The sequence below is a fragment of the Solea solea genome, chromosome 10 (assembly GCF_958295425.1).
Source record: "Solea solea chromosome 10, fSolSol10.1, whole genome shotgun sequence".
Taxonomy (NCBI): Eukaryota; Metazoa; Chordata; class Actinopteri; order Pleuronectiformes; family Soleidae; genus Solea; species Solea solea.
The window spans coordinates 8380027-8392813 of NC_081143.1; the positions used below are offsets into that span (position 1 = coordinate 8380027).

The 12787-nt window shown below is 43.0% G+C and overlaps 1 protein-coding gene across 4 annotated transcripts in view; it reads left to right on the plus strand.

Moving 5' to 3' along the window:
• Positions 1-12787, plus strand: part of radil (Ras association and DIL domains) — a 43542-nt gene that overhangs the window by 6139 nt on the left and 24616 nt on the right. For 3 of the 4 annotated variants that reach the window (XM_058640294.1, XM_058640295.1, XM_058640297.1), the window contains 12 exons: positions 954-1061; positions 2135-2250; positions 2887-3075; positions 3152-3839; positions 5968-6098; positions 7252-7289; positions 7414-7565; positions 7737-7849; positions 8369-8485; positions 8823-8946; positions 11751-11923; positions 12275-12425. In XM_058640294.1, coding sequence (XP_058496277.1) covers positions 954-1061; positions 2135-2250; positions 2887-3075; positions 3152-3839; positions 5968-6098; positions 7252-7289; positions 7414-7565; positions 7737-7849; positions 8369-8485; positions 8823-8946; positions 11751-11923; positions 12275-12425 — 2100 coding nt within the window. The remainder of the gene's footprint in view (positions 1-953; positions 1062-2134; positions 2251-2886; positions 3076-3151; positions 3840-5967; positions 6099-7251; positions 7290-7413; positions 7566-7736; positions 7850-8368; positions 8486-8822; positions 8947-11750; positions 11924-12274; positions 12426-12787) is intronic. The other variant, XM_058640298.1, reaches the window with a different exon arrangement.

Sequence of the window (12787 nt, forward strand, 5' to 3'; positions counted from 1 at the left end):
TACCTTTGTGAATGCACGTCTCTTTAGGCACCATGAAGTGACCTTTATGTGAATTTGGTTCATAGATTGATGAAAAGTGCCATGCACACACACACACACACACACACACATTCATCCCTGAGTGTTCTAAGAGACACAGGAAGAATTTCCAGCTTCACAGTGCAGGGTTTACTGGTTGCTATGTCAACCTCTGTGGAAGCCAGAGAGTCACTCTGCAATCTCTGTTGCTGTGTTTTGTTATGCTCCAGCTTTATTTTCTTAATCAACCCGCAAATGCATGAAATCCTGACAGATTATTTTCTAATTGTGAACAAATCCTAACAATTGAAAAATCAAAACCCATTTCTGGTAACCTGTTTTAATGTCCCTTTTCAATTTGTGCTAAAAAAGCAATAAAAACTAGAAATGTAACTACTCTGAAAGAAAAGGAATAATAATATAAAGATCAAATGTAAGCACTCAAACACTTTCTATACACGTATTAATACAGATAGATACTCTCTTTGTTTATTGTGTTACAGTGAAACTCACACACTTTTACTCTTGACTTTAACATGTCTTTTTTTCTCCCTGTCTGTGTGTGTGAGTGTGTGCATGTGCATGCACTTTTAATGATGAGATAGCACTTTAAAGGTACTGTAGGATTTTCAAATTCATTGTTTCTGTAACAAATATAAGACCAAGAACACCTACATTGAAAGGTGTGTTGAATTTGCAGTGACGTGCGCGGAGGAAAATCCTGTTCTTGAAACCTTTAACTGTGTATAATCTCTTTTCACCCACTGGTGATGTGAATCACTGGAAACCACACGCCTTTTCTGCTCCACCGTGCATGTCTGTGGCGTGCAGATGTGTGAGTGTGTGAGTTTATGGGGGTTATTCTCTGCTTGGTGTTTTGGTGGGGTTTTTCTTTCTCAGCTTTCCCCCTCCTAACCCCTCCCACCCCGCTGTAGGGCTCAAAACCCCCCAATTCCTGGCGGCTCTAATGGGTCGGTCCGGACTTGGCAAACACAGAGGCTCCCCCCTACGGTGTGGTCGAGTTGTACAATCCAGCTCTAAAGGTGGGGACTGGTCTCAGGTAGGGTGGCTGTCAATCATTGCCATGGAGACCACCTTTACCTGTGTTGTCACCAGAACCACTCCCATTACCCCGAGTGTGTAAGTCTGTGTGGACCATTGCATGGCGTCAAAATCTTGAAATGAAAACCACGAGGAGCTGCTGAGTTCACTTTTCATCAGGTTCACTGTTGTCAGCTCCATCCAGAGCCATTTACATCATCTGACAGGTTTTACTTTCTGTATCACTGACATGACTCTGTCTGAGGAGATACTGTGTGCAGACGTCACTCCTTTAAAGCTGCAGTGCGTAACTGCAGTGACTGTTGTTGATGTTTGGTTTATGTCAACAGAAATTCAACAGTGTCACATTTTAATATGCGTATGCTGCGTCGAGGGAGCGCTGGCGTGTATTCACCAGCAGTGCAGGAGCGGGTGGGGCCAAGAACCTTTTATACCACCAGATATTTTTAGGTTAATAGGATTCAGCGCATAGTATTTACCACTCTTGCCTTTGCATCAGGAAGACCCGGTCGGAACAAGGGCCTTTCTGCTTGGAGTTTGCATGTTCTCTTCGTGTGTGTGGGGGGGTTTTCTCCAGTTTCCTCCCACCATCCAAAAACATGCAGATTTGGGGATTAGGCAAATTGGGTTGGTCTGAATGTCCTGTGATTGGTGTACCCCCTGCCTTTCACCCTATAGCCGCTGGGATTGAGTGAGAATTCAGCTCTGAAACTTGTCGCAAGCGCCCCTTTGTGTTGTCAGTTTAACGCAAGAGCCAAACGCTGCTATACTGAGAAACACAGAGTGGAGCTGATGGGTTTAATCAGCATTGTGCAACAGTATCCAACAGTGGAACTTGAAATTGTCTGAATAATTTGTAGTTATATAAATATAAAGATACGCCCCCTGTCTGTAGAGAGACCCCTCTTGCCTGAGTGTAATGGACATTTTGTTACGTGTAGAAGTTACGCACTACAGTTTTAAATATGCTTTTTTTTTTCTTTTCTTCAGTGTCTTGAACTTCTTTTATTGCTCTGCCTTCTCTCTCTTGCTATATCACTCTGCCTCCCTGTAGACATCAACGCCCAAGCTCGTAAGCTCCAGAGGAACAGGGCAAAGGGGACACTGACTCTGCCCCGCTCCAGCAACTCATCCTTCTGCCGCAGCCTCAGTGAAACCAGCCTCAACCAGGTGGGGCCTCCCCCGGAGCTTAGTCAGGATGATTGATTGTTTTTTTTTCATGGGACTGTTTTCAGCTTGGCTTTAAATCCTGAATGCTTGTAAGTAGGTCTGGGTATTGATGCAAATTTGGACTGCGATACAGGTTCCTGCACGGTTCTGTTTTCACCGCCAATTTTGTGAAATCTATTTTAGCAAAACAATGACATGATACGACACAGTTGGATAAAAAATGATTTACTTTTAGTTTGCTCGGTCATTTTTTCACATTCTAAAATGGAGATAATTGATGCTCTTTATACTCTTTTTTTTATTCAGTTTTGTGTTTTGAGAGACTTGCACTCTCACAACACACACGTGTTATGAAGACTCGATGCCATATTGAGGTTTTGCAATTGGATATTCAGTCACCTGCAACCAGATTCCTATTGGAAGCTGCCAGTTGTTTTATTTTCCTCTAAATGGGAACATCATTTCCAAAATGAACATCATGGTCGATTGAAAAAGACCCAAAACTAGCAATGAGAACATCAACTCCTCACAAAATATCCACTGACGTTGTAAATTGTGAAGTGAAAAGTTGGCCAACTTTCAAAGTTCTTTTTGCATCCAGCTCAGTTGCTGATCTGTCTGTGCATATGTTTACAGCTGGGAGTAGGAGAGGAGCCCAAACGTTATTACTCAACCCTGCCGGGGCCCCTTAGGGCCCGAGAACGTGAATTGGCCTCCAGTGGCCGGAGGAAAGAAGAGGGGACTCAGGGAGGAGGAGGAGGAGGGGTGAGGCACTCTCTCTACCAGTCCCCACATCTCCTGCTGCTGCAGGGATACAATCGGCAGGTAACTGTAGTTACGCGGTTCTTTTAGTTCCAGACTGGCGATCATGCTGTGACATTAATGCTGTTGTGTGTCGCAGGACTGCCTCGTTTACCTGCTGAACAGAGAGCAGCACACAGTCGGTCAGGAGACTCCGTCAGCTCGCCCCAACATCTGCCTGTTTTCTCCTGACATCCTGCCCCTGCACTGCCGCCTGCGTAGAGTCCCTGCGCCCCGTCGCCATGCCAACAACAACAACAAGGGAGAGGACACGGCGGAGAACCAGCGTTTCTGCGTCGCTGTGGAGCCTGTGCTCCACGCCACAGTTCTGGTGAACTTTTCCCGCTGTGAGCGCTCCACCACACTGCGACACGGTGACCTCCTGTCATTTGGAGCGCATTACATCTTCCTGTACAAGGACCCCACAGGCGCTAAGCCTCTGCCAGCTCAGACCCTGGCACGCCTTCGCACGCTGGGGCAGCTTTACGATGCCGGGGTGGAGGAAGGAGAGGGCGGAGCTCAGACTTGTAAGATGTGTGGTTCTGTGCTGAAGGACAAAGCAGCGCAGGCACTGAGTGTGTCTGCAGTTAGACGCAGCTTCAAACCTCACCTGGTGAAACCCCGCTGCGGGGGCACATCAGCAGGAGGACCTGTTAGTTTGTCAGGAGGGGAAGGAGGAGGAGGAGGAGGAAGAGGAGGAGGTCAGAAAAGGAGGCTACAGCTGGAGTTTGACCAGACTCATGAAGACCAGCTGTTGAACAGAATCGTGTCCCTCATCGAACCTGGAGGTGTGTACAGTGATCGACAATAAATAGCTTAGTTACATATTTTTTAAAAAACAAAAAGAAAAGTTTATTTTGTGTTGAAATCAAAGGATCGTTTTTCCAAAAAAGATAGAGTTCTCACTTCTAGTAGTAGTTAATTATCACATAATACTCCTTTGGAATATAAATATTCCTTTACTTATTACTTGGTATGAAACATAAAAGGTTACATTTCTTGTTGTAGTGCTATAATACTTCAGAGAAAGGTTCTATGTACATCACCAACTTGTGGAACTGAATCCACTTTATTGAAACAAAAATAAGAAGTTAAATTGCAGAACTGCCTTCCAAAGCAAAATATCTGTCTCTGGGTTAGGTAACAGGGTTAGGTTGTCAGATGATAGCGTCCAAAGAACATAAAACAAATAGTAACCCAGCTTTATTTTGCTAATATATGTATTATACTAATCCATCCATCCATCTTCCACTGCTTTATCCTCCACATGAGGGTCATGGGTGGTGCTGTGCCAATCTCAGCTGACATGTGGCTATAGAGGAGGTACACTCTGGACAGTTTGCCAGTCCATCACAGGGACACATATAGAGACAAACAACCAATCACTCTCACTCTCACACCTACGGTCAATTTAATCCCCATATTGCATATTTTTGGACTGTGGGAGGAAACTGGAGAACCCGGAGAAAACCCACGCACACACGGGGAGAACATGCAAACTCCATGCAGAAAGGCCCTTGTTACATTATAAAGAAATAATGTGACAGTGTTAAGTTCCTGAGTAACTTGTCATTGCTCACCATGCATATAGTTTAGCTCTCATTTGCCCAATTATTAAAACATTTGACATACAGGTACAGTATGTGTGGCCACAACAAAAGACGGTTGAATGAAATCAAATTGCTGATGCTTAAAATAGTAGTAATGTTGTTTATTTTGATGGTGAAAATTAAAATTAAAATTAAAGCATTCATTGATTTATAGAAAAAAAGACATTTGCAAAATTCCACTACAACATTTCTTTCTAGTATCCGTAGCATTTCTAGTGTCCTTGTTACTCTGCGTTATCCGTCGATCTCACTGACACATGAATATTTCTTAGCTGGAGACGAGTGCCAGTGAATCATGTGCATTTGAAAATGCTGCGAGCTGCAAGTCTAGAAAGTTGCTCCTGGAGCTAAAAGAGAAAATGAATGTATTCATAAGTGCAGTGCAGCGACTAGAGATGCAACAATTTATTGGATGTACAGTACATCGGAATATTCATCTTGTTAAATGTTGCATCAGCAAATACAACCAAGTTCACTGATACAGAAACCAGTGTTTATCTGGACTTTAAAACATTCTAATTACGTAATTCTTTTCATACATTTGTATGATCGTGTTGGTCAAAGGCAGAGTAATAATGTGTGGAAGTCGTTAAAGGTCCAGTGTGCAAAATCTAGGTGAATTTATTTCCATTTGGCAGGAATTGAAGATAAAATGATGATACAAATATTATGGTTTGTGAACGTGCAATCACCTGATTGTGTGAATCATTATTTTTAATTAACCATATATCAGGAGGCGGGTCAGCTTTATGGTTGGCAACATTTTGGAAGGCAACATAGTTTCTCCACTTGGAAGAGTGAGGTGAGAGATATTTAGCTGCAACATGTAACTAACCAGGGCCACACGGTTGGTGTAGTGGTTAGCACTCTTGCCTTTCAGCAAGAAGACCTGGGTTTGTGACCCGGTCAGAACAAGGGAAGGCTTTTCTGCATGGAGTTTGCATGTTCTTTCTATGTGTGCGGAGGTTTTCTCTGGGTTCTCCAGCCTCCTCCCACAGTCCAAAAACATGCAGTATGAGAATGAGGTAAATTGGACACTCTAAATTGACCGTAGGTGTGAGAGTGGATGGTTGTTTTTTCTCTATGTGTCCCTGTGATGGATCGTGTGGAGGATAAAGCGGTAGAAGATGTAACGCACTGTACCTTTTCAAACAGTTTACATTTCATAATGATTTCCTTGGGTCCCTGCCACAAAGTAGTGACAAAATAAATAAAACATATCTATTTATTGACTCTCTGACACCGGTGTCGTCTCAGAATGTCATAGTTGTTGCATCACGACTGAAATCCTGTGTCTCTTTGTCAGGAGACGACCATAAGCTGACACCAGCCTACCTGCTGTGTCTGTGCATACAACACTCTGCTGCAACGTTCCCACCTGGGAGTTTTGGAAAACTGCTGCTCAAGATTGTGCGGCGCATCCAGACAATCGCATGGGTCGGTATCCGTTTACACTCCCCTCTCTCTCTCTGTCTCTGTCTCTCTCTCTCTGTCTCGCTCTCTGTCTCTGTCTCTCTCTCTGTCTCTGTCTCTCTGTCTCTGTCTCTCTGTGTGTGTCTCTCTCTGTCTCTGTCTCTCTGTCGTTCTTTGGCCTCTAATTAAATGAACCTCATGTGCAGGGAAACTGTTCAACCATGTCGGGTCAGTTAAATAGTTTAACAGGGTTGCGTTTCACATGTATTGTACTTTATTACAAACTGACACATTGTTTTCTAACTGTGCTGCGAGTTGTCCGTCTGAAATGTTTGAAAGTCTGATCTATCTTTTTAATTTAAGCTACTTCCTAACCAAACAGTTAAAGCATTAATTTGCTTAAATCATAGTGCGGCTTTACATTTTTCTTTAAATTTTTCCTCATCTGGTGTGTGATTGGGAAAAATAAGCAAACAAACACATTTTTTTTTTTGCATTTAGAGACATTTGAAATGAAAGTACCATTTTGTAGGGTTAATGGTCTGTTAGTTGTGTGACGGCTCAGCTCTTTTATTGGTCTTGCATTTAACTGACTTTACTATCTTACTCAGTTGGCTCTAGAAGTGGCTCAACTTCTCTGATTTTGTCCTTTTTTAGATTCAGATCTAATCTGAACTTCATTGGCGGAAGTTCTTTAGGTTTATGGGATTTGTTGTAGTGATGTTTTTTTGTACTGAGGGCTGTTTTGTTTTCTTAATGTGCATGTAATCTATATTAGGGCTTTTTTTTTCCTACAAATGACAAAGAAATTCATCAACTGTTTTTTTTGCTTCCCTTGTGAGATTTGAGCAATAGTTTGTCTTGCAACATGGGCAGCGAGTGTGGTGTATAAACCCCCCCCACAAAATCCTCCTGCATACTTGGTGTAGGTCAAAGGTCTATTACCTTCTAAACAAATCAACTGGGGTGGGATTGTTGTATAATTAGGGTAAATGAATTCAGGGCAGTGGGGCATGAGGTGTCGCCGCAAGCATGCAAGGTTTAGTAAATATGATATTGTGAGTGGTATTACTTTTCTGTGGTTAGTTTCTCCTACGCACATCATGAAAATTTAATGAAGCTTAATTGCTCTCTCTCTCTCTCTCTCTCTCTCTTTCGGTGTGTGCGCGTCTTTCAGGAGAAGACAAAGGAGCTGGCACAGAAGCAAGCTCAGCAGTGAGTATTACTTTTCAACTTGTGCTGGAGTGAAAGAGAGCGTGTTTGCCGTATGTTGGTGTGTTATCAAACTGCATTTAACCCCATTGATTGTGTGTGTGTGTGTGTGTGTGTGTCCATGTAGCCAGGACCCAGCCTCCCTGTCTCTGCTCAGTATCTCAGACTTACTCCCAGACCTGCAGATCATCTTCTTCTGGATGTCCAACTCCATTGAGATCCTCTACTTTATACAGCAAAGAGCACCAGCGTACACACACAGCATAGAGACACTGCAAGGTACACACACACACACACACACACTGTGAATGATGAGAGTGTGGATACATTATGGCTGAAGAGCCATTACTCTCAGTGACATGTACAGTTGATAGTGACACAACTACAACACTCCCGCTCTCAAGACTTATCTCCTAAGTGTGACTCTATCTCTGTCGCGTCCGTGTCTAGGGTCAAAGGAGTCGTTGCTATCGGCGACCATCTCAGCCAATGAGGAGGCAATGACTATACTGGAGGAGGTGATCATGTACACTTTCCAGCAATGTGTCTACTACATCACCAAGGTAATCGGTCGCCATGACAAAAGTGTCTTCCCCTCAATGATCACGACTAAACACAAACTAAAGAGCAGCGTTCTTGAAACAGCAGATCGGATTTATTACACACACACACACACACACACACACACACACACACACTCACTCAAGCACATTTACACTCACACAAACACTGGTTTCCATGACTTCAGAGGACATTACATTGACTTACATTCATTTCCACTTTAACCTGAACCATAATGACTACTGGTCTAACCCTAAACCTTAACTTTACTCTTATGGGGATTTTTCTCCCCCATTTTACTACTGACCTAATCCTGACCTTGACCTTAATCTTAACCTAACCCTGACTTCAGCCTAATTTTAAAACATGTCTTCATCTTAAATTGTAATAATTGACATTATGGGGCTTCATTTTTGTCCGATTTATGACTAGACCATAAAATAATCTGATTAAATTAGGACTCTTCTATCATCACACATATCTTTAAATGTATGTGTGTGTGTGTGTGTGTGTGTGTCCAGGCTCTTTATGTCGTGTTGCCAGGTTTGTTGGACTGTAATCCATTCCCAGTGGACAGCTCTGAGCCCTGCTGGAAAGGCGGCGTGGGGTTTCCTGAACCTATACGCAGGGTCCTGCAGGTGAGGACGCGTGCAGTCACCACTCGTGATTTAATAATTAGTCGATTTATCGTTTGACAGAAATTAATTCACGGCAAATTGATTCATGAAGTCATTTAAAGAGTCATTTATCAGGGAAATGTGCTAAACATTCCCCGGAGAACGTAGCACTTTATATTACTGCACAGTGACAATATAATATATGTTAGTAATGTAATATCATGATACCTTTTTATATTCATCACCAACTAATAAATTGGTACTAACAAGGTAAAACGTGTGTGAGACGTAAAAATTGCATTATGAATACGATGGTGCCATCGTAATATGACCTTTGCGTTTTGTGCGTTTTGTGCAGGTGTTTCAAAACGCCCAGGAGCTCATGCAGGTCTATGAAGTCCACTCTGAGATCCAGGCTCAGATGTTCGCGTACCTCTTCTTCTTCTCCAACGTGTCGCTGTTTAACCAGCTGATGGACAAAGGTAAGGGCGAAAAAAAGCATCCACACTCGCACACTTTCTGCCATTGGACCTCCCTCAGGAGTTGTGCTGTTGACACAGAGAGAGGGAGAGAGAGTGTGTCCTTGTGTCCTTGTGTCCTTGTCAGCATTTTGACAGAGACGGCCCAGATTTGTCCTCAGTGCCCTTCTCCTATCTGCATACTGTGTCTCCCCCTGCTTCATCTTCTTTTTCCTCCTCCTTGCCTTCCCTCTTTCCATCTGGTCATCCGGGGGGGTGGGGGAGCGGGGGTGAGACAAAGAAGAGTAGAGGTTGCATTGGGTGTAGAGGAGGGGTGGGGTAAAAGAAAAAAGGGCAGAGAGTGAAGGGTAAAAGGCTGCAAGGCAAGTCACATGTTGTGGTGATCTTGCTAATTGTCTTTTTACTGTGTCTAAATACAGCAATTATTCTATAAATATTTATATAATAATTGTCCGACTACCCATGACTTCTTGTAACCTCTCCACACACACACACACACACACGCACACGCTATATGTCTTCATTAGGCAGTGGTGACAGGAGAGATCACATGTCTGGCCCAGAGAGAAGGAGAAATACCTTTACGTTCCTGCCGAGTCTGTCCTCTTCCCCTCCTCGTCTCCTCGTCCTCCATCCTCCCTCCTACCTTCACTGTCTCTCTTTCCTTCTCTTAGTCGCCCCCCTTTTTATGTCACTCATTGATATTTGTCCAATTATGGTGTCCATGGTAACAGTTAAGTGAGTCTGTGGTGGGTAATGCAGCTCGTGCTTGTGCGCTGTTCAGACCTGTTCCTGAGTGAGCTCCATGATTTCACACAAAATAACAACAATGATCACAGTTTTTCTACAACAACAAAGGGACAACATGTTCATTTTATATTAATATCATTTCTTTTTATTTATTAATATCAACACCCTCACCCCACGCTTTGTCCAGCATATCAGGAAACTCACATAGTACCACAAAGGATCATGCCATTATTATTTATTTGAGTGGTCACCTCTCAGAATTTACATAATAACTGCCTCTACCAAACTATTTTTTATTTTGAAGCAATTATACACTTCTATAAGTATACTTATGGGTAGTATGTTCCATTTCCAACAATAAACTTGTCTAAATGTTGCACACTGGACCTTTAATATCAGCATGGCCACATACATCCACATGTGCAGGATCTGTCACACTGGTTCACATTGAACTGTTCTCCAAATACATCACATGGAAAAGAGACACGTGACATCACATGTTTCTTTCGTCAGAGGAGTTGTAAATGTCACGTATCATGTGTCACTATCTGTGTTTGATTCAAAACTAGGTTTAGGAACTAAACGTCTGGATTAAAGCTGTCAGCTTGACCCGTTTCCTGTCTCGCAGCCTGCACACAGATGATAATGCACAGCTCTTTTTTTTTTTTCATTTCTGAGTGTGTTTCTGTAAACCTGCTGTTAGGAAGCATTATGACACCGCTGCTAAGAGGTTAAGTGATGTCTCGTCTGTTTGCCGTGCCTCACACGCAGATTATTGTATGCCTAGACATAAGCCTATTACACAGACATGCATGCGTGTCTGTGTGTGTGTGTGTGTGTATAACATATGGCCCAATATTTGAATGGTTATGTGTGAGCTGTCTTTGTCTTTCATGTCATTGTCTGTTTGAAACTTGGTGCTTTTATATTTTTTATTCAATAAAACACACACTTTTTTTTAAAACTTTTGTTTATATATATATAATTAGGACAGAACAAATGCAAACGTTTGTATCAGTGAAGTGCAACTTAAAGGCTATATTAAAGTGTTTGATTGTAGTCATATGGGCAGTCCATATAAGTCTTCCCATTATGCATGATCAATCGATTATTAATTGATTACTAAATGAATCGTCAGCTATTTTGATAATCGATTATTCGTTTTTTATAATAATTAATACAAGGTTTCTGATGTTTCAGCTTCTTAAATGTGAATATTGAACTGGCTTGAACTGGGGAAAAGGATGGGGATTCCAGAAAGCTTATACCAGCATTAGGGCTGCAGTGAGGTAATGCACCAACAGTTTGACAAAGGCTAGATTTAGAGTTATTGCCTCCTTGACTTGCCACAAGATGTCTTGAGAGTTTTTTTAATGTGATGCAGAGAACGAAGAGGGTTAGGGGGGAAGGAGAGAGTAAAGCAGGATGTGTACTGGAACCCAGTCAGCTGAGCTCCTCTGCATCACTCGGCGTGTGTGTGTGTGTACTCTGCTAGGAGAAGACAGCTGGTGGCTGTTGTTTCATTGACTTCACTATCAACTTACTGAAACATTGATGTCTCTATTGCTGCACGGTACACACATTAACATAGACACTATTTCCACTGCCTCCGTCTCAGACGTGTGCAGACCCAACCCTCGAGCAGAAATGTACTGTAGCGTTTCTGTTGAGGGGCCACACGGTTGGTGTAGTGGTTAGCACTCTTGTCTTGACAGCAAGAAGAACCGTGTTTGTGACCCGGTCGGAACAAGGGCATGCTGCATGTTCTCCCCATGTGTGCGTGGGTTTTCTCCAGGTTCTCTGACTTCCTCTCACAGTCCAAAAACATATCCCCACTCTAAATTGACCATAGGTGTGAGAGTGAGTGTGAATGGTTGTTTGTTTATACTGTATGTGGCCCTGTGATGGACTTGGGAACTGTCCAGGTTGTACCTTACCTATCGCCCTATGTCAGCTGAGAGTGGCACCCTCATGAGGAGGATAAAGTGGTAGAAGATGGATGGATGGATGGATTTCTGATGAAATGTGTGCATGAGCATGTGTGCGTTTGTGTCCAGGTCCATCCCGAGGTTGGCTCCAGCGGTCCAAGGTGCTGCAGATTCAGGCGTGTTTGCGAATGGTCATGGAGTGGGCGAGCAGGTCCAGTCTAGGACATCTGGCTGACAAGTTCTTCACCAAACTCAACAGCACCGTTTCCATACTGGCCACACCCCCACAACAGCTCACACAGGTAACACATGTTGGCCAAAATCACAGGTTCTAAGTAATGACATGAATTATGACTGGGTGCCATATTGGCTTCCTCAGTTTCAGGGTGTTTTTACTGCTATAACATTAGAAAATGGCTGTGGTCCAAAGGGCCCATAGTTCTCTAAGCACTTTCATTTCTTATACATGCCTCATTGTTCTTGTTGTTGTTCATCAATTGTTCTTGATGGACTGAACCAGGAACCCTCTGGTGGTTAAAGTGCCACTTCTCCTCCTCGGCCATGATAAGGTTTATTACACAGGGATCTCCCCGGACTTATGATTAAGTCTTACTGTACTTATTTTTTTTTTTTCCTCCCCTCTTCATCCGCAGCGGAGTTGGCGAGCACTGTCAAGTGAGCACCCGACTCTGAAACCGGTCCAGCTGCACCGGATTCTCACTCAGTACCAGCTCACAGCAGAGATAGGCCCTGTTCCAACATGGCAACCCAGCAGCGAGGATGAGGCTTACATATACAGAACAGGTACGTGTATGAATTGGTGAGATTATTTTTGTTGTCAGTGGAATCGATGAAATGAATTATGCTTTTTTTTTAAGCCTGTAGATAAATTACATCGTCAGGCTTCTGGTTTTTGAGCTGTAGAGCAGCTCTTTTCTGAAGGGCGTTAGTGAAAGTCAAGTGCGAACAAGGACATTCACCACAATTAATATCAGTTGGGCTTAGTTAACATAACAACAAAAGGAGCCGGCTCTTTCTGAGACAGAGATTGATTCTTTTTGATAATTCACAATATAGGATCTGTGTCTACACTCACTTGGCAGGTTATTCGATTCACCTCGCCAGAAATGATAAAACAGTCTGGCAGTAAATGATATGTAATGTCT